This window comes from Neoarius graeffei, chromosome 3 (assembly GCF_027579695.1).
Source record: "Neoarius graeffei isolate fNeoGra1 chromosome 3, fNeoGra1.pri, whole genome shotgun sequence".
Classification (NCBI taxonomy): Eukaryota; Metazoa; Chordata; class Actinopteri; order Siluriformes; family Ariidae; genus Neoarius; species Neoarius graeffei.
The window spans coordinates 32,004,080-32,023,070 of NC_083571.1; the positions used below are offsets into that span (position 1 = coordinate 32,004,080).

At 42.8% G+C, this 18,991-nt stretch overlaps 1 protein-coding gene across 3 annotated transcripts in view; it reads left to right on the forward strand.

Moving 5' to 3' along the window:
- The first annotated feature begins 1,153 nt into the window (after nt 1–1,153).
- Nucleotides 1,154–18,991, forward strand: part of melk (maternal embryonic leucine zipper kinase) — a 29,760-nt gene continuing 11,922 nt past the window's right edge. Inside the window, exons 1-11 of one of the 3 annotated variants that reach the window (XM_060916673.1) lie at nt 1,154–1,299; nt 4,267–4,320; nt 4,668–4,745; nt 6,001–6,086; nt 6,196–6,312; nt 6,465–6,608; nt 6,692–6,760; nt 7,034–7,126; nt 7,212–7,310; nt 12,986–13,054; nt 16,677–16,775. In XM_060916673.1, coding sequence (XP_060772656.1) covers nt 4,682–4,745; nt 6,001–6,086; nt 6,196–6,312; nt 6,465–6,608; nt 6,692–6,760; nt 7,034–7,126; nt 7,212–7,310; nt 12,986–13,054; nt 16,677–16,775 — 840 coding nt within the window. In that variant the 5' untranslated portion in view covers nt 1,154–1,299; nt 4,267–4,320; nt 4,668–4,681. The remainder of the gene's footprint in view (nt 1,300–4,266; nt 4,321–4,667; nt 4,746–6,000; nt 6,087–6,195; nt 6,313–6,464; nt 6,609–6,691; nt 6,761–7,033; nt 7,127–7,211; nt 7,311–12,985; nt 13,055–16,676; nt 16,776–18,991) is intronic. The other 2 variants (XM_060916671.1, XM_060916674.1) reach the window with 2 other exon arrangements.

Sequence of the window (18,991 nt, forward strand, 5' to 3'; positions counted from 1 at the left end):
CGACAGGGTCACGGATGTCGAAGGCTCATTGATTCAGATGGGGCACGAAGACTAGCCCAAATGGTCCAATCCTGCAGAAGAGCTACTGTAGCACAAACTGCTGAAAAAGTTAATGCTGGCTAAACCAGAAAGGTGTGAATGGTTGAGAGGAGAAAACATCTATCATAATTCAGTAGAAGGCAATGGGAAACCATGACTGTAATTCTTTCCTAGAAACTTTGATGGCTGAAGCCCTCAGAATGGATTTGTCATAACGCAGAACACTGTATACCGGGAACACCTCACAAGATGTGCCATTTTGGAGATGCTCAGGCCCAGTCATCTCTCATCTCATCATCTCTAGCCGCTTTATCCTTCTACAGGGTCGCAGACAAGCTGGAGCCTATCCCAGCTGACTACGGGCGAAAGGCGGGGTACACCCTGGACAAGTCGCCAGGTCATCACAGGGCTGACACATAGACACAGACAACCATTCACACTCACATTCACACCTACGGTCAATTTAGAGTCACCAGTTAACCTAACCTGCATGTCTTTGGACTGTGGGGGAAACCGGAGCACCCGGAGGTAACCCACGCGGACACGGGGAGAACATGCAAACTCCACACAGAAAGGTCCTCGCTGGCCCCGGGGCTCGAACCCAGGACCTTCTTGCTGTGAGGCGACAGCGCTAACCACTACACCACCGTGCCACCCCCCAGTCATCTCGCCATCACAATTTGCCTAATATATCCCACCGCTTGACAGGTGCCGTTGACCGTAACAACATAAAACAATTCACTTTACCTGTCTGTGTTTTGAATTTTATGGCTGATTGGTGTGTGTGTGAGTGATTCCCCCCCCCCAACTATTTATTGATGGATTAAATTTATAAATCCTTTTTAATTCCTCTTTTTATTGCACAAATAGTTATTAATTAATGAAATGCTTTATTACTATCTCCATGACACTTCTTGTCCTCTATACGATGGATTTATTGCAAGTTGATTTGTATTCAATAAACTTATAATTACATATCTTATGATATTTTTACGTTTTTATTCATAATTTACGAAAATTATTCATACGTCTCTTCTTTAATGTTGCTTTGTTTTTTAACGGCGTTATTTTGATGTTTTCAGCGAGACTTTTATTCTAAGCGGAAACCGGAAGTGACGCAGGAGCAGAGTGGTAAATTCAAAATCTCTTCGGCGTTTGGACGGTAATTTAGTTCATTTCAGGTTTTTTTTAAAAAAAAAAAGTTTGTGTATTTTGTTCATAAAATTTCGTCGTGAAGGATTTAAATTCAGGATACGAACGGTGAGTTGTTTTTTTAATTGTGTTTAGCTGAATAATAATTAGCTTCCTTGACAGTTCATTATGTGATGTGTTTAATGTTAGTCTACATAAAATGTCGGCCAAGAAGTTTGCATCAGAAACGTCAATAAATATTTATTTCTTTATTTATTTAATTTCACTTGAAGTGCTCTTTATAATGCACGAATTCAGTAAAGACTGCTGGAAGAGCTGGAAAGTTTACAGCATTTAGTCGAACTGGGAGGGGACTCGATACCATAAAGTCGATTCTCCGATTCGTTGATTCCCAGGCGCTGTGAATGTGAATGGCGAGTCGACACTGAAGCTTTAGAGTCGATTCCACAAATTGAAATTGATTTGTAGCAAGTTTGAACACGGATGAATTAATGTCGGAAAATGGAGTTGACGTGAGAGGTTAGTGCGATTTATTGAGCCTACTATTTCATCGTGAGCCTGAAAAAAAGCTGAGTATCGTATGAACCGATTCGCAACAGTCTGAATCGAGTACTGAATCGACTCCTAAATTTCTGTAAAAGGATATTAGTATCATTCAACTAGCTATAAAAGATTAGATAGAACTTTATTGATCCCTTTGGGAGGGTTCCCTCAGGGAAATAAAAATTCCAGTAGCATCATTACAGGATAAACAGAGAATAGAAATAGAGAAAAAACTTCTAGATAAATTAAATTAGGTATTTGCATCTCATCTCATTATCTCTAGCCGCTTTATCCTGTTCTACAGGGTCGCAGGCAAGCTGGAGCCTATCCCAGCTGACTACGGGCGAAAGGCGGGGTACACCCTGGACAAGTCGCCAGGTCATCACAGGGCTGACACATAGACACAGACAACCATTCACACTCACATTCACACCTACGGTCAATTTAGAGTCACCAGTTAACCTAACCTGCATGTCTTTGGACTGTGGGGGAAACCGGAGCACCTGGAGGAAACCCACGCGGACACGGGGAGAACATGCAAACTCCACACAGAAAGGCCCTCGCCGGCCACGGGGCTCGAACCCGGACCTTCTTGCTGTGAGGCGACCGCGCTAACCACTGTGCCGCCCCTTATTCTAACATTGTAATAAAAAAAATGAATTAAAAAACGATAGGTACAATAATGTAGATCATTGCCGCCTCATGCATCATCAAAATTTGTTTCACGGCCCCCTTTCCCATGTCACAACGTCACTGCCAGGGTCAGTGTATGGTCAGTGTGACTGCATATATTTTATATGGGGGTGCCTTGAGAATTTGCATACTTCTGAAGGGTGCCGTGACCGAAAAAAGGTTGAGAAACGCTGCGTTAAACCACCATGATGGCACAACATGCGTTCATTTTGTGAATTCACATTTCTGTCTTTGGTAACGGCGTTAGGTTTTGTAAGCGTTGTGGCAATAAGACAACAATGTCTCGTCTCATTATCTCTAGCCGCTTTATCCTGTTCTACAGGGTCGCAGGCAAGCTGGACAACCATTCACACTCACATTCACACCTAGGGTCAGTTTAGAGTCACCAGTTAACCTAACCTGCATGTCTTTGGACTGTGGGGGAAACCGGAGCACCCGGAGGAAACCCACGGGGAGAACATGCAAACTCCACACAGAAAGGCCCTCGCCGGCCACGGGGCTTGAACCCGGACCTTCTTGCTGTGAGGCGACAGCGCTAACCACTACACCACCGTGCCGCCCTTTTTTTTTTTTTTAAACTGTCCTCCTGTTACCCCTCCTCCCCCCCCAGAGAGGAGTTGTACAGTCTGATGGCGTGAGGGACAAAGGAGTTTTTGAGTCTGTTTGTCCTGCTCTTGGGAAGGAGCATTCTGTCACTGAACAGGCTCCTCTGGTTGCTGATGACGGTGTGCAGAGGGTGACTGGCATCGTCCATGATGTTCAACAGTTTGTCCATAGACCTCTTCTCTGCCACCGTCACCAGAGAGTCCAGCTTCATGCCGACCACAGAGCCGGCCCGCCTGATCAGTTTGTCCAGCCTGGATGTGTCCTTCTTGGATGTGCTGCCCCCCCAGCACACCACGGTGTAAAACAGGACACTGGCGACCACAGACTGATGGAACATCCACAGGAGTTTCCTGCAGATGTTAAAGGACCGCAGCCTCCTCAGGAAGTACAGCCTGCTCTGTCCCTTCCTGTACAGGTGGTTGGTGTTATAAGTCCAGTCCAGCTTGCTGTCCAGCCACAGCCCGAGGTACTTGTAGGAATCCACAGCCTCCACCTCGACTCCCTTGATCAGAACTGGTCGTGACCTTGTTCTGGACCTCCCAAAGTCACTAAGTAGAAATCACTAAGTATATAGCTACATTCACATTCCTTCAAATAATGACCCAGTTATTTATATGTTTTTATATATATATATATATATATATATATATATATATATATATATATATATATATATATATATATACACACACACATACATACAGGTAGTCATCGACATACGACCTATGCAACTTACGACCGATCGACTTTACAACCGTCTGGTTATGACTGGCAAGTGTTTCCCAGCTGAGCGTACGACAGTTTCCGCCCCAGCTCCTGGCAGCGCCCAGCCTCTCGCCACGTACAACAGTTTCCGCCCCAGCTCCTGGTTTATGAAACGAGCAAATGCTCCCGCCAGCCCTAGCGTTGCAACAGCTGATGACGATGTAGACGACCCACAGCTAAGCACCAGTGATGCCAGCGGTCACTAAGTTTTGTATTTTGCTATGTTTTACATTTGTATTTTGGTACGTTTCCAACTAAAATGTTTTCTATTTTTCACACCTGTATTTTGTATTTTTTGTTTTGCACATATTAAACGAATTGTACTGTACGCAGTGTAGTATGCAGTGTTTTGACTTAAACCAAATAATGAGCCAAGGTAATGAAATAAGAAAATGTTGATAAAATAAGACTTTAAGATGATTACAATATCATTACACATCACAATATACTTGCATTCATTTAACACAGGCCGACTTGCGACCAGATCGGTTTACGACTAGTCAGTCATCACCAAACGCAGTCGTAAGTCGACAACTATATAAAAAATCTCACACGCACACACGTATGTATTCAAGATTCAAAGATTTTTTTTTTTTTGTCAATTCACTATATGTCCAAGACGTATAGAAGAATCTTAATGCCGTTTCTCTCTCACCTTACTTGTAAAATCAGATAAAAAAAATTTATATTAAGAAAAAATATATATAGTGTGTGTGTGATACATACATCACACACAAAAAATCAGTGTGTAATAGTCATGCATGTTTGTCTTAAAAATGAGGTGGGAAGGAAAAAAAAGACTACGATTACTTGACAGCATTCAGATATTGTATAAGGATCTCTTGTATTTTTACTCTTGTGTATTGCAGAAAAACGTGAGAGCATGCCTATGGACGACGCCTCTGAGCTCCTCAAATACTATGAGGTTTATGAAACCATTGGATCAGGTAACTTTTCTGCCTCTTGCTGTCTGTGTGTGAGGGAGATATATATACAGTGGTGGGCAAAAGTTTACATACCCCAACAGAATGTTTCGTTTCTTGCCTATTTCTAAGAGAAATTGAATGATGATACACAAAAACCTTTATTTCACTTGTGGTTAATGGTTGGCTGAAGCTATTTATTGCATCCATTACTGCGTTTACTCTTTGAAAACCATGAAAACAACAAAAACTACCTAAATGACCCTGATCAAAAGTTTACATACCCCTGTGAATTGGCCTGAAAACCTGTACACAATTTGTTGCCAGAAGAAAGCCCCTTCTACGCAAATGCCACAAAGAAGCCCGTCTACGATATGCCAGACTGCACAGAGACACACCCCAAACCTTCCGGCAAAAAGTTGTGTGGAGTGATGAGACCAAAATTGAACTTTTTGGGCACAACACTAAACGCTACATCTGGTGAGGAATCAACAAGGCCTGTGATGAAAAGTACACCATTCCCACAGTGAAACATGGTGGTGGATCTCTGATGTTTTGGGGATGTGTGAACTACAAAGGCACTGGAAATTTGGTAAGAGTTGATGGCAGGATGAATGCAGTCACTTATCAAAAAATACTGGAGGAAAATCTACACGCCTCAGCCCGGAAGCTGCGCATAGGACGAACTTGGACATTCCAGCACGACAATGATCCAAAACACAAGGCCAAATCAACTTGTCAGTTGCTACAACAGCATAAAGTGAAGGTCTTAGAGTGGCCATCTCAGTCTCCTGACCTCAACATTATTGAGCCACTCTGGGGAGACCTCAAACGTGCAGTCCATGCAAGACGGCCCCAGACTTTACAGGAACTGGAGGCTTTTTGCCAAGAAGAATGGGCAGCTTTACCATCTGAAAAGATAAAGAGACTCATTGACAACTATCACAAAAGACTTCAAGCTGTTATTGATGTTAAAGGGGGAAATACACAGTATTAAGAATTGGGGTATGTAAACTTTTGATCAGGGTCATTTGTGTAGTTTTTTTGTTGTCATAATGGTTTAAAAAGAGTTGACATTTTCTTGACAATAAATGGCTTCAGCCAACCATTAACCACAAGTGAAATAAAGGTTTTTGTGTATTATCATTCAATTTCTCTTAGAAATAGGCAAGAAACGAAACATTCTGTTGGGGTATGTAAACTTTTGCCCACCACTGTATATAAGAGAGGGAACTGTCTTTTGGACACCATGGATAAATCTGATTGAATCCCTCTGTAGGTGGTTTTGCGAAGGTTAAACTCGGCAGACACATCCTGACAGGCGAGCAAGTGGCCATCAAAATCATGGAAAAGAAAGTTCTTGGAGTGAGTTCTGCCTCATTGAAGTGTAACAAGGACACAAATGTGTCATGGTTTGAATGAAACGCACTGAATACTCCTGTGTATGTACAGTAAAAGTGATAACTCTTTGCAGGATGACCTGCCTCGCGTGAAGACGGAGATCGAAGCTATGAAGAACCTCAGTCATCAGCACGTGTGTCGCCTTTACCACGTCATTGAGACGCCCAACAAGATATACATGGTGCTTGAGGTGTGTGTGGTGTTTGTTGAGAATATCTATATAGCGTGGTACAATTGTTTGTTGTAGAAATGTCTCCATAGACCTCATACACCATGTGACTGTGACGTGTGTGTGTGTGTGAGAGAGAGAGATATGATATATATTCCCCCCCCGTCCCTCAGTATTGTCCTGGAGGAGAGCTGTTTGATTACATCGTAGCGAAAGCCCGTCTGTCGGAGGACGAGACTCGTGTGTTCTTCCGTCAGATCGTATCGGCGCTGGCCTACGTCCACAGTCAGGGATACGCCCACCGTGACCTCAAGCCTGTACGCCAGCCAATCCACATTAAAACTATTTGTGTTCGCTTTAAGGGACACTTTCCTTCATCTAATTTGTGTGTTTTCTCTAGGAAAACCTACTGATTGATGAGGATCACAATCTGAAGCTGATTGACTTTGGGCTCTGCGCCAAACCAAAGGTTTTTTTTTTGTTTTTTTTGTTTTTTTCTCTTGAGATGTTTCTAAAGAGCTCACTTGTAATATAGTCATGGATTTGGCTCATGTCGTGTGCCAGTTGGGTTCAGTATGGTGGCTGTAATATGTCTGACAATGAAAATGCCCTCTCTTTCAGCTTAGACATGATGATTGAAGTCGAATAAGATGTTTAAATAATCACACACTCACTCATGGTTATATGAACGTGTCCTGTAGAGTGAAATTGTGATGATGATGTTGATGATGTTTTTCTGTAGGGTGGTCTCGGTTATGAACTTATGACATGCTGTGGAAGCCCTGCCTACGCAGCCCCGGAACTCATCCAGGGCAAATCATATATCGGTTCAGAGGTGTGTGTGTGTGATTTGTGTCTCTGATAGTCACTCACATTGTTGAAGTTTGTTATATGTTCATATCGTGTGCCCTTTGCTCTAGGCGGATGTTTGGAGTATGGGCGTGCTGCTGTTTGCGCTGCTGTGCGGCTATCTCCCGTTTGACGATGATAACTGTATGGTGCTGTACAGAAAAATCACAGTAAGTAGGCTAAAGATACACTGTACCGATACACATGTGTGATTGACAGGTGACGCATCACTTGGTAAACAAGGGCGGGGCTTCAGTTACAAGCAACCAATCATTAATAAGCCATTTAACATCTCAATTAACTCCTGCAGCCGGTTTCACTAAAGTAGTTTAGACTGGTCTATGGGTTAAGATTGGTCTTAAGTTTCTTTATAGACCAGTCTAATGCAAGTAAGACAGTTTCACAAAAGTTAAGACTAATTTTTTAAGTCTAATTTTAGGCTTAAAAAGTAAGACACCCTCCCCCCAGTCTAATATGGGTCTAAGGGCTATATCACCATGGTAATAACTGAAATAGTGTGTGAATCAGTGTGTGTGTGGTGGTGGTGGTGGTGTTGTTGTTGTTGTTATTATTATTATTATTATAGTGTTGTTCTTGTTATTGTGTTCTTGTTATTATTACTATTGTTACTATTATTACTGGACATACTTTCTTAAATGAATAAAATTTAATTTAAAAAAAAAACAGTCAAGCCATAAGTGCCATCAATGTCAATAACTACAAGAAAGCTTGAAATGTTAAGGCAGTGAAGTGCAAGTATGTAATACACAAATTTAGGCTATTATAATCTAACTATAAAGTATTCAATAAAGAACAAACAGTGTAATGCCAGCTTATTCATTTTATTACTTATAAATAATATAAATATATCAATTCATTTATGCATATAATTACATCACCACTCATCACTTCTCTCTCATACACTAACACACACACACACTACTACATCACTCCTCCATCTGCGCGAGTCTCTTCAATTTAAGTTGCAGTCGCTCCAAAAGGAAAGACTGCAACTTAAATTGAAGAGACTCGCGCAGATGGAGGAGTGATGTACAACCCCGATTCCAAAAAAGTTGGGACAAAGTACAAATTGTAAATAAAAACAGAATGCAATGATATGGAAGTTTCAAAATTCCATATTTTATTCAGAATAGAACATAGATGACATATCAAATGTTTAAACTGAGAAAATTTATCATTTAAAGAGAAAAATTAAGTGATTTTAAATTTCATGACAACAACACATCTCAAAAAAGTTGGGACAAGGTCATGTTTACCACTGTGAGACATCCCCTTTTCTCTTTACAACAGTCTGTAAACGTCTGGGGACTGAGGAGACAAGTTGCTCAAGTTTAGGGATAGGAATGTTAACCCATTCTTGTCTAATGTAGGATTCTAGTTGCTCAACTGTCTTAGGTCTTTTTTGTCGTATCTTCCGTTTTATGATGCGCCAAATGTTTTCTATGGGTGAAAGATCTGGACTGCAGGCTGGCCAGTTCAGTACCCGGACCCTTCTTCTACGCAGCCATGATGCTGTAATTGATGCAGAATGTGGTTTGGCATTGTCATGTTGGAAAATGCAAGGTCTTCCCTGAAAGAGACGTCGTCTGGATGGGAGCATATGTTGCTCTAGAACCTGGATATACCTTTCAGCATTGATGGTGTCTTTCCAGATGTGTAAGCTGCCCATGCCACACGCACTAATGCAACCCCATACCATCAGAGATGCAGGCTTCTGACCTGAGCGCTGATAACAACTTGGGTCGTCCTTCTCCTCTTTAGTCCGAATGACACGGCGTCCCTGATTTCCATAAAGAACTTCAAATTTTGATTCGTCTGACCACAGAACAGTTTTCCACTTTGCCACAGTCCATTTTAAATGAGCCTTGGCCCAGAGAAGACGTCTGCGCTTCTGGATCATGTTTAGATACGGCTTCTTCTTTGAACTATGGAGTTTTAGCTGGCAACGGCAGATGGCACGGTGAATTGTGTTCACAGATAATGTTCTCTGGAAATATTCCTGAGCCCATTTTGTGATTTCCAATACAGAAGCATGCCTGTATGTGATGCAGTGCCGTCTAAGGGCCCGAAGATCACGGGCACCCGGTATGGTTTTCCGGCCTTGACTGTTACGCACAGAGATTCTTCCAGATTCTCTGAATCTTTTGATGATATTATGCACTGTAGATGATGATATGTTCAAACTCTTTGCAATTTTACACTGTCGAACTCCTTTCTGATATTGCTCCACTATTTGTCGGTGCAGAATTAGGGGGATTGGTGATCCTCTTCCCATCTTTACTTCTGAGACCCGCTGCCACTCCAAGATGCTCTTTTTATACCCAGTCATGTTAATGACCTATTGCCAATTGACCTAATGAGTTGCAATTTGGTCCTCCAGCTGTTCCTTTTTTGTACCTTTAACTTTTCCAGCCTCTTATTGCCCCTGTCCCAACTTGTTTGAGATGTGTTGCTGTCATGAAATTTCAAATGAGCCAATATTTGGCATGAAATTTCAAAATGTCTCACTTTCGACATTTGATATGTTGTCGGTGTTCTATTGTGAATACAATATCAGTTTTTGAGATTTGTAAATTATTGCATTCCATTTTTATTTACAATTTGTACTTTGTCCCAACTTTTTTGGAATCGGGGTTGTAGATGATAACGGCGACTCGCCTCCGTAGATCTCTATCACCATTTCGGTGGTGACTTTTAGTTTCTTCGCTTTCCCTCCTCCCGTTGGGGGTCCCGTTTTCCGCTTGTATATTTCCTTTTTTGCTTCTGGCACCATATTTTTAAAACTCTTCTGCACAGCTGACACGTCTCGTACCGCAGCGGGGTTAACGCTGTTCACCGCATCGGTGATTTTTGTTCCACACCTCATGTTTCTTTTTGTTGGTACACTCCTCATTGAATTTCCCCAACAAAACCCCTTTGTAGGAATTAAATTCTTCAAGAATGGCTAAATTCACTGAGTGCGTGAACGGCACTGACCGGTTGCTGTCCGCCTTTTTTTTTGTTTGTTTTGAAAAGAGTCTTAAATTACCAACAATCCTTTGCGGCATAGTACGACTTAAGATAGTCAGAGTCTTAACTGCTTTGTGCAACAGTTTTTGTTAGACGTCTATGCTAAGTCCGACTATACCCTCTGTCTAAGTTATAGTCATAGTCTATCTTAGTGAAACCGGCTCCTGGTCTTAAGGGGTGTTCACACGGCAACTTTTACTCCGGTGTAGCACCGGGGCTGCCCCGGTAGAGCGTTCACACGGTACAAAGTTGTACCGGTGTAGCCCCTGAAAGCTGCTTAAACCGGTGCAAATCTAACCCTGCTCGGGAGGTGGTTTAAGAAATTTACTCCGGAGTAAATGCTAGTTTGCGGGGCAGCACCGATATAAAATGGGACGTCTGAACGCTACAGGGGTCGACTCGCTACGCATGAGGAGAGTTGATTTACATACGGGCATTGCATAATTTGCATCCTGGTATTTTGCGCTTCCAAAATGGCGAATATCAACAACAACAGAACTGCGTGTCTTCCAGTGTTGCCAGATTGGGCGGTTTTAAGTGCATTTTGGCGGATTTGAACATATTTTGGGCTGGAAAACGTCAGCAGTATCTGGCAACACTGGTGTCTTCATCCACGTTGTTTTCCCGGCGCTTGGTGATGCCATGACAACCGGGAAAAGGAAGTACATTTTCACGCATGCGCATATTTCATTTCCGCGTTATTACTATTGTACAGCACGGTCGCAAAAACCGCCGTGTGAACGCAAGTGGAGCTGCACCGGTGCTGACACGCTTCTCTCTAGTAAGCAGGTTTGTGACGTGTGAACGCTCCACAAAATTTACACCGGTGTAAGATATATCGCAACAAAATACATCGGTGCAAATATGTGCCGTGTGAACACCCCTTTATCTGCAGTACATAGGAAACAGGGATGAGAGTTTTCCGCTTTTTCTGAGTAAAAATCAACCTTTTTATATTATGCCAAATCCGTTGAGAGAGGTTTTTTTTTTTCCCCATTTATTGAGGGAGGTTGGGGTATGTTCCTTCGTGATACTCAAGTGTAATTCATTTCTACGACGATGTTACATGTTTACATTTTTGCCATCTTTAGTCTCGCTAAGTCTCGTGGTAGAATACGTGTTCTCTACAATGTAATTGGCCAAAACATCGATGGCGAGAGCATGATAGCCAATCATAGCAGTTCTTACAAAAGTACCCACATCCATTAGATTAGACCATGTAAAAACACAGGAGCAGCTTGCCAATGAAAGAAAAAGGAAAAAAAGAGAGGACTGATGAGCTTTTGTCTTTGGCCAAAAGGCTGAAGAAGTCGTCGAAATGATCAAATGAAAATGAGAAGTGACTGTGAACTATAAATAATTGTATAAAGTGTACATAGACATTATCCCATAAACTTAGCATTCGTTTGATTTAATACATTGAACATGTATATGATAGTCAGTAAATCTGAATTAATGCTGACAGTTTTGAAAACCTTAAATATTTCAAGACTTTTTGAAGAAATATGCAACTAAAGCCTCGGTCACAACCGGCCGTACGTGCTCCTACGGCCGGTCTACGTGCAAAAACCGCAAGAAACGCACGGAGGGCGTGCGTGTGACGTGCTGATTTTCGAGCCGTAGACCGGCCGCAGAGGTTCTTTGTCATGTCAAACAAACTCTACGGGCGCTTACGTTTTTTTCAGGTTGCAAGACAAACTTGCGGCCAACGTGCGTCTTTCTCCGCGAACAAAAAAAATGCAGCGATTTGGGAAACGCCAAAAATCGCACGGCCAAAAAAAATCATATGTCCGGTTGTGACTTAGGCTTAATGAGGACATGGGGAGAAAAGGTCAGTCACCCTAAGAAATTTTATTTAATATATGAACATTTTGATAATTAATAGAACTTGCGTTTAATGTGAATTTAGTTTGTCATTTTTGTTGATCATTAATTATAACCATACCCTTGAATGTAGAATGTGATTTTATTTTGAATTCAAACAATACTCCTATTGATTTGAAACATATTTTCATGTAAATATATAAAAAAGACAACAGAGGTTTTTTTTTTTTATCTACTACAGCTCAGATTGCAGGAAAAGTGGTTTGTAAGGCCTTATTTTTCAAAAATTTTCCTGGGGGGTGTCCCCCTTGGCTTCGGGTGCCTTCGGCGCCCTCGCATACCTTTTATCTTGTTTTCTGCTTTTTTTGATGACCACCCACTCTCATCCCTGAGTAAAGTGTTAAGCACCTGGTTTGTGAATTGAGCTGTTAGTTGAAGCTGCTGGTGGTAGGCTAACTGACTAGTGATCTGGTTAAGGGCGAAGCAATTGTACTGATGTGTACGTTTTGAAATAATTATTCATAAGTTAAGCTGAGGGCGGCACGGTGGTGTAGTGGTTAGCGCTGTCGCCTCACAGCAAGAAGGTCCGGGTTCGAGCCCCGTGGCCGGCGAGGGCCTTTCTGTGTGGAGTTTGCATGTTCTCCCTGTGTCCGTGTGGGTTTCCTCCGGGTGCTCCGGTTTCCCCCACAGTCCAAAGACATGCAGGTTAGGTTAACTGGTGACTCTAAATTGACCGTAGGTGTGAATGTGAGTGTGAATGGTTGTCTGTGTCTATGTGTCAGCCTTGTGATGACCTGGCGACTTGTCCAGGGTGTACCCCGCCTTTCGCCCGTAGTCAGCTGGGATAGGCTCCAGCTTGCCTGCGACCCTGTAGAACAGGATAAAGCGGCTACAGATAATGAGATGAGAAGTTAAGCTGAAGAAATGAAATGAAACGTTAAGGTGTAACAGGCAGGACGACAATGATGTATAATTTTTTTTTTTCTTGCAGAAAGGCCATTATGAAAACCCTCACTGGCTGTCTCCTGGAAGTGTACTGCTCCTTAACCAGATGATGCAGGTATGTGTGTGTGGCAGAGGTGGACAGTAACGAAGTACAGTACTCAAGTAAATGTACTTGAGTTCACTTTGAGTATCTACTTTTACTTGAGTTTTTTTTTTTTTAAACTTCACTACATTTTAAAGGCAAATATTGTACTTTTCACTCCACTACATTTCTGCCAAGGTCCTCGTTACTATGAAGCAGCTTTGAAAGTGGATGTTTTTTTCTTTTCTTTTCTAAAACACGATGGTTTTTTCGCAGGTGACACTGAGACAGTATCAGTAATCACTAGGGTCACTTCACGTCCATAGACTGTATAAAATCAAGATCAATGATTTCTCTGCAGCATTATTTAACACGATCAGTTGATGGCAGAATGGAAGGAGGCGGGTCTTCTGGAGAACGCACGCACTCATGGTCATACCGAGAACCCATGTTTCAGTTTCTGAAAGGATTAAAGATTCGTTTCATTTTAAATATTTGCGTTGTTTACCTAAAACGAACCACATCACAGCCTACAAAAACTCACCGTCCAACCTGCGGAAGCATATTGAGGTCTGTAAACGTTTTATTCCAAGAGAAAGCTTGCCGTGAAGTTGTCTGTGTTTTTAGAGCTAGTGATAACGTTGCAATAGTGTTGCAGTCTGGTTAGTCACATGACTTTCTATGGATTTGCCCGCCAAGCTGCCGTAGCCTTGTCCACGGCTAACGTCAACACACAGCTAGTTAACTTGGACACTCAGTGCGTTTACATGCACATCCAAATCGAGCTACTGTTGGTAATCGAGCTAAGGGTCCCAGCAGGGGTGCCAGAGAAATCCAATCCTACGTGCACACAAGGGAATCGAGCTATTGTGTGAGGTACATTGTGCACCCGAGCCACAGGTGGCGCTACATACCCCATCGTGTTGGTACACTTCCGGTTGTCGTCATGAAGAAGAGCTATTCAAGAGTATAAACAAAGTTATCAGTTCCGTGTTCACAAGAAGAACGACGACGAGGACAGCAACATCGAGAGAGAGAGAGAAGATGGACAACAACGAAGCAGCTCAGCACTTGTTGAACCATTTGTGGTCTCGTCACTCGTCACTTCCGGAAGGGGCAGTGCTGAAGTAAGTAGCTCGACTACATAGCTCGATAGGGTTTACATGCACTAAGTAGCTCGGCTACAATCGCATAAAATAGGTCGCGTAGCTCAATTACGAGAAATCCAGTTCGGTTCGATTTCAGCCGAGCTAAGGTGTTTCCATGGCATTTAGAACTTCGATTTCAGTCGAGCTACGGCAGAAATTCGATTTTCTCTATGTGCATGTAAACACACTGACTGTTATGGCCAATTTATGCTGACAACGCAGTCCTCGCAGATGGCGTCTGCGTAGCCCCCCCCCCCTTCGCAGACGCTCTGCGCGCACCTCCCAAAAACTGTGATCACTGCAGAAGCCTCGCAGACAGCGTCGCAGACAAGAGGGCTCTGATTGGTCCACTCTACATCCGCTGTACACGCACTGCCGCTTCCCTACTTTCCCGGTTTGTTTTGTTTTCACGACCGCCATTTTTAAAAACACGAGCGAAGATGGAGCAGCACGAAGAGCGGTTGATCGAGGACGTGAGGAAGTACGGACATCTATACGACTCCAGTTCTAGTCATTATAAGTAACCGGAGGATAAACACTCCACTAACCACACCCACCAACTACTCCTAGCGACTTCGCGCCCCCTTGCGTTGTGGCGGTGAATAACATCGCGCATGCCTATTACTCCCCACTCAACGATAAATTACAACTGTCTGCGAAAAGCTATCTGCGAAAGCCTTGTCGCAAGAGCATGCAGAGCCCTTAGTTAGCATGTAAAAACAGAGTTACGCTAACATGAATAACGTTAAGTTCTCTGAAGTCCTTTCAGAAATATGTTTTAGCATAATCTTGCTCAATAAACACAATGTAGAAATCTTTCTTTTCTAGTAGCGTTAGCTACCAAATATGATTTTGAGTTTGAAAAGCGTTTGCTAGCATGTCAGGTGGAGCTTCACTGACTAGCTAGCTTAACATTAAAGGTCCCATGGCATGGTGGTTTGTTGATGCTTTAAACGGGCTCGTGGAGGCTTCCGGATGTTATATCTGCAGCCTTTCTCGAAATGAACCCTCGGCACGTAAATATAGCCTCCTGGGAGAAAGCCCCATTTCAGCGCTTTTCCCAGTGCGTCGTTTTGCTAATGAGAAGCAGGAGGCGGGGAAGGGTGGGGGTGGGCCATGGGGGGAGGGGCTTGACCAAGCTGCGCGCACACATACTCACTGCTATCAGCGCCTGTAGCCACGCTGCTAAGACAAAACCCCGTTCTCCCTCGGACTCCTTTCGTAAACTCAACGTGACACAGAGAACAGAGAGTGAGAGTGTTCGGAGTGGTAGTTTACGAACGTATAATACCCTAGGCTTGAACACGCACTCCATAACCAAAGAGGATAGAAGCAGCAACTACAGCAACATATCGCTTATCCAACAGAAGACATGCATTGCGGAGCAACAGTCAAACATAAGCTCATAAGTTACAGTCAATTTCCAGACTAAACTCAGTTTAACAGAGCATGCTGCATGCTCTTTAGTTTTGTAGCGCAGATTACCTGGCTAACTGCAGGAAGCGGTTAGCTGCACAGCTAATGTAGCCATTGCTAGGCTAACGCACCGATTTTAAAACACGGCAAAACGACCAGTTATACACTTACTTGTTTGGTGTTTGTTGCTGATGCGGCAGGGATGCTTGGTACGGACCCAGGCTTCAGTGACCGTTGATGTGCAAAACCTGCCCTGTACTGTCCCAAGTTGTGGAAAGATTCCTCAGGAAAATGCTTCCGACAAACATACACCGTCTTAAGTAGACTCGACGGCGTATTATTGGAGTAAATAAAATTAAGCCACTGCGTCTTCAGGGGCTCTCCCGTCGGCAGTAAAAACAGACTCTTTTCTGTTGTCACATCCACGTACAGCGCAATTTCCATGTTTCGCTCGCTTAGGTGATGCCATGTTGTTGTGTCCTCTATGGTCTCCTCACTACAACTGGGCGGGGCAATCCATACAGTGGGTGGGAATCCAGTGGGGGGGCGTGGGGATCATCTCCCTTGCTGACGTAGTAAAGGGAAGAGTTTATCAACGCGCCGTTTTGACGCGCCATTCTCAAATGTTGAGCATAGTTTGGTTTACACATTATGAAATTTCTAGCCACTGGGGTGACTTAAGAAGGTCAGAGGAACTCATTTTAACGTTAAAAAACCTCAGAAAGTGAAAATTTCATGCCATGGGACCTTTAAACCACCATGATGGCACAGCATGCGTTCATTTTGTGAATTCACAAAATAATCCAGTCGGTTGCTTCAGAGGCGTGAAGCGTTGTGGCAATAATACAACAATGCGTTGACAGAAAATGTACTTTTAATACTGAAGTATTTTTTAAATTTTGATAGGACAACTTTCACTTGTATTTGACCAGTGGGATCTGTACTTTTGACTTGTGTAATGAAGTTGGGCATTTTGTCCACCCCTGGTGTGTGGTCAGTGTCTTGTGTCTCCCCTTTTTGCTGATCCACATAAATATTCATTCTCACACAGAACTTCACACAGTTGACTGCAGTTCTTGTTTGTCCTGTAGGTGGAGCCAAAGAGGCGTTTAACAGTCAGGCAGCTTCTGGCTCACCCCTGGGTGATGAAGGGGTACAGCAGCCCTGTGGAGTGGTACAGCACGCGTCCGGTAATGCCCACACACACCATACAGTTTGCTCTAATGGCCATGTTCTAAGGCCAAACAAAATATGTGTGTTTCCGGTTACCCGACCGACCCTGTAAAAACACTGCGACCCTTCAACTGTTTATGACCACGATAAACAAACTATTTCTCGCGCCCGACCCTACCTGCTTGGCAGCCACCTGGCGAGTCAAACGAGAACCGCTAGGGCGTGTCATATAAACCACTCGGTATTTGCCGAAAGACACGAGGCCCGTCAGGAGTAAACTGACAACCAACACGCACCTCCCTCTACCCCAGCCCTTTCAAACCAGCACAGGCACGGCCTGGTAGGACGGTGCCTCAGCCAGTCATTCGCCACCGTGCAAGCGCTGCTCAGCGACTTAAGTTTTGATTTGATCCATGGCTCCAGCCCACCTTTAAACGTTTATAACTCGGACACCGAAGGTCACAGCAAAGCCAAATTTCGTAGGCATTTCTAGACGGGTCACCGTTAGATGCAATCGAATACATAGCTGAACAATGCTGCGTATTCTTGCTAGTGTTACAATGATGATTATCTTAGATTTTTAAGTAGAAAAACTGGCCACCCTTGTGTTCATGCCTCGAAGGGTCGGATGTAAATGACCGCTTGCACATGCGCGGTATATTTCATCGATTCTTCCGGGTGCCTATAAAATGGAGGTTCGCCTCGGAACAAAAAGCGACACGGTGGACAGAAATGTTTGCTTGTCAAATCAGCCTATTGCAATGCAAAAGATATTCACAACAATTAAAAATATTTCCAAATGAAGAACTATAGAGTAACTACAATATTGTTTCCTACAGCAAATCACACAGTTCTGACATTCTGGGATCCGTTGCAAATGTTTAACGAGTATTTTGCAAAAATAAGTTTTCAAAGGAAACTTCTCACTTTTTCCTACCTACCCTAGAAAATTTGTCGTAAATTTTTGGGATAAACAATTGTTTTTTTCCCCTACCTAACTACCCTATTTTGAAAACCCAGGAAACATGTATATTATTTTGTTTGGCCTAATCAGGGATGAGAGTTTTCCGCTTTTCGGCGGATTTCCGCTTTTTCTGAACGAAAATCGATATTATGCCAAATCCGTTGAGATTTTTTTTTTCACTGAGGGGGGGTTGGGGTATGTTCCTTCGTGATACTCAAGCATACGACGATGTTACATGTTTACGTTTTCGCCATCTTTAGTCTCGCTAAGTCTCGCGGTAGAATACGTGTTATCTACAATGTAATTGGCCAAAACATCGCTGGCGAGAGCATGATAGCCAATCATAGCCGTTCTTACAAGAGTGTGGGAGAGAACAAAAGCCAATCATAACAGTTCTTACAAAAGTACGCGCATCGTTCTATTTTATCGAAACTTGCACATGTTCATCGTCGCTGCGCTTTAAAAATACTTTCTCTTTCGTATCGGCTTTTTTTACTCCATAATGCCGAATACAATTGACAAGCGAGACGAAGCGAAGGTACGTGAAATCGATGCTGGTATAAAAAACAGAGAGAGGACTGACGAGCTTTCGTCTTTGGCCAAAAAGCTAAAGAAGTCGTGGAAATTATTAAATGAAAATGAGAAGTGACTGTGAACTGTAAATAATTGTATAAAGTGTACATAGACATGATCCCATAAACTTAGCATTCGTTTGATTTAATACATTGAACATGTATATGATGGTCAGTAAATCTGAATTAATGCTGACAGTTTTGAAAACTTAAATATTATCTCAAAAGACTTTGAAATCATATGCAGCTAATGAGGACATAGGGAGACTGACCTTTTCTGCCTAAGAAATTTTATTTAATATCTGAACATTTTGATAATTAATAAAACTTACGTTTAATGTGAATTTAGTTTGTCATTTTTGTTAATCATAAATTATAACCATACCCTTGAATGTAGAATGTGATTTTATTTTGAATTCAAACAATACTCCTATTGATTTGAAACATAATCATGTAAATATATAAAAAAGACAACAGATTTTTTTATCTACTACAGCTCAGATTGCAGGAAAAGTGGTTTGCAAGGCCTTATTTTTCAAAATTTTCCTGGGGGGGGAATCCCTCCCAGACCCCCGGCTTCGGGCGCCATCTTGTTTTCTGCTTTTTTGGTGACCACCCAACTCTCATCGCTGCCTAATCTAAAAACTAGAAAGTGCAGCAAAGTTCTAAAACCGGGACACTCGTGCACGCACACGCG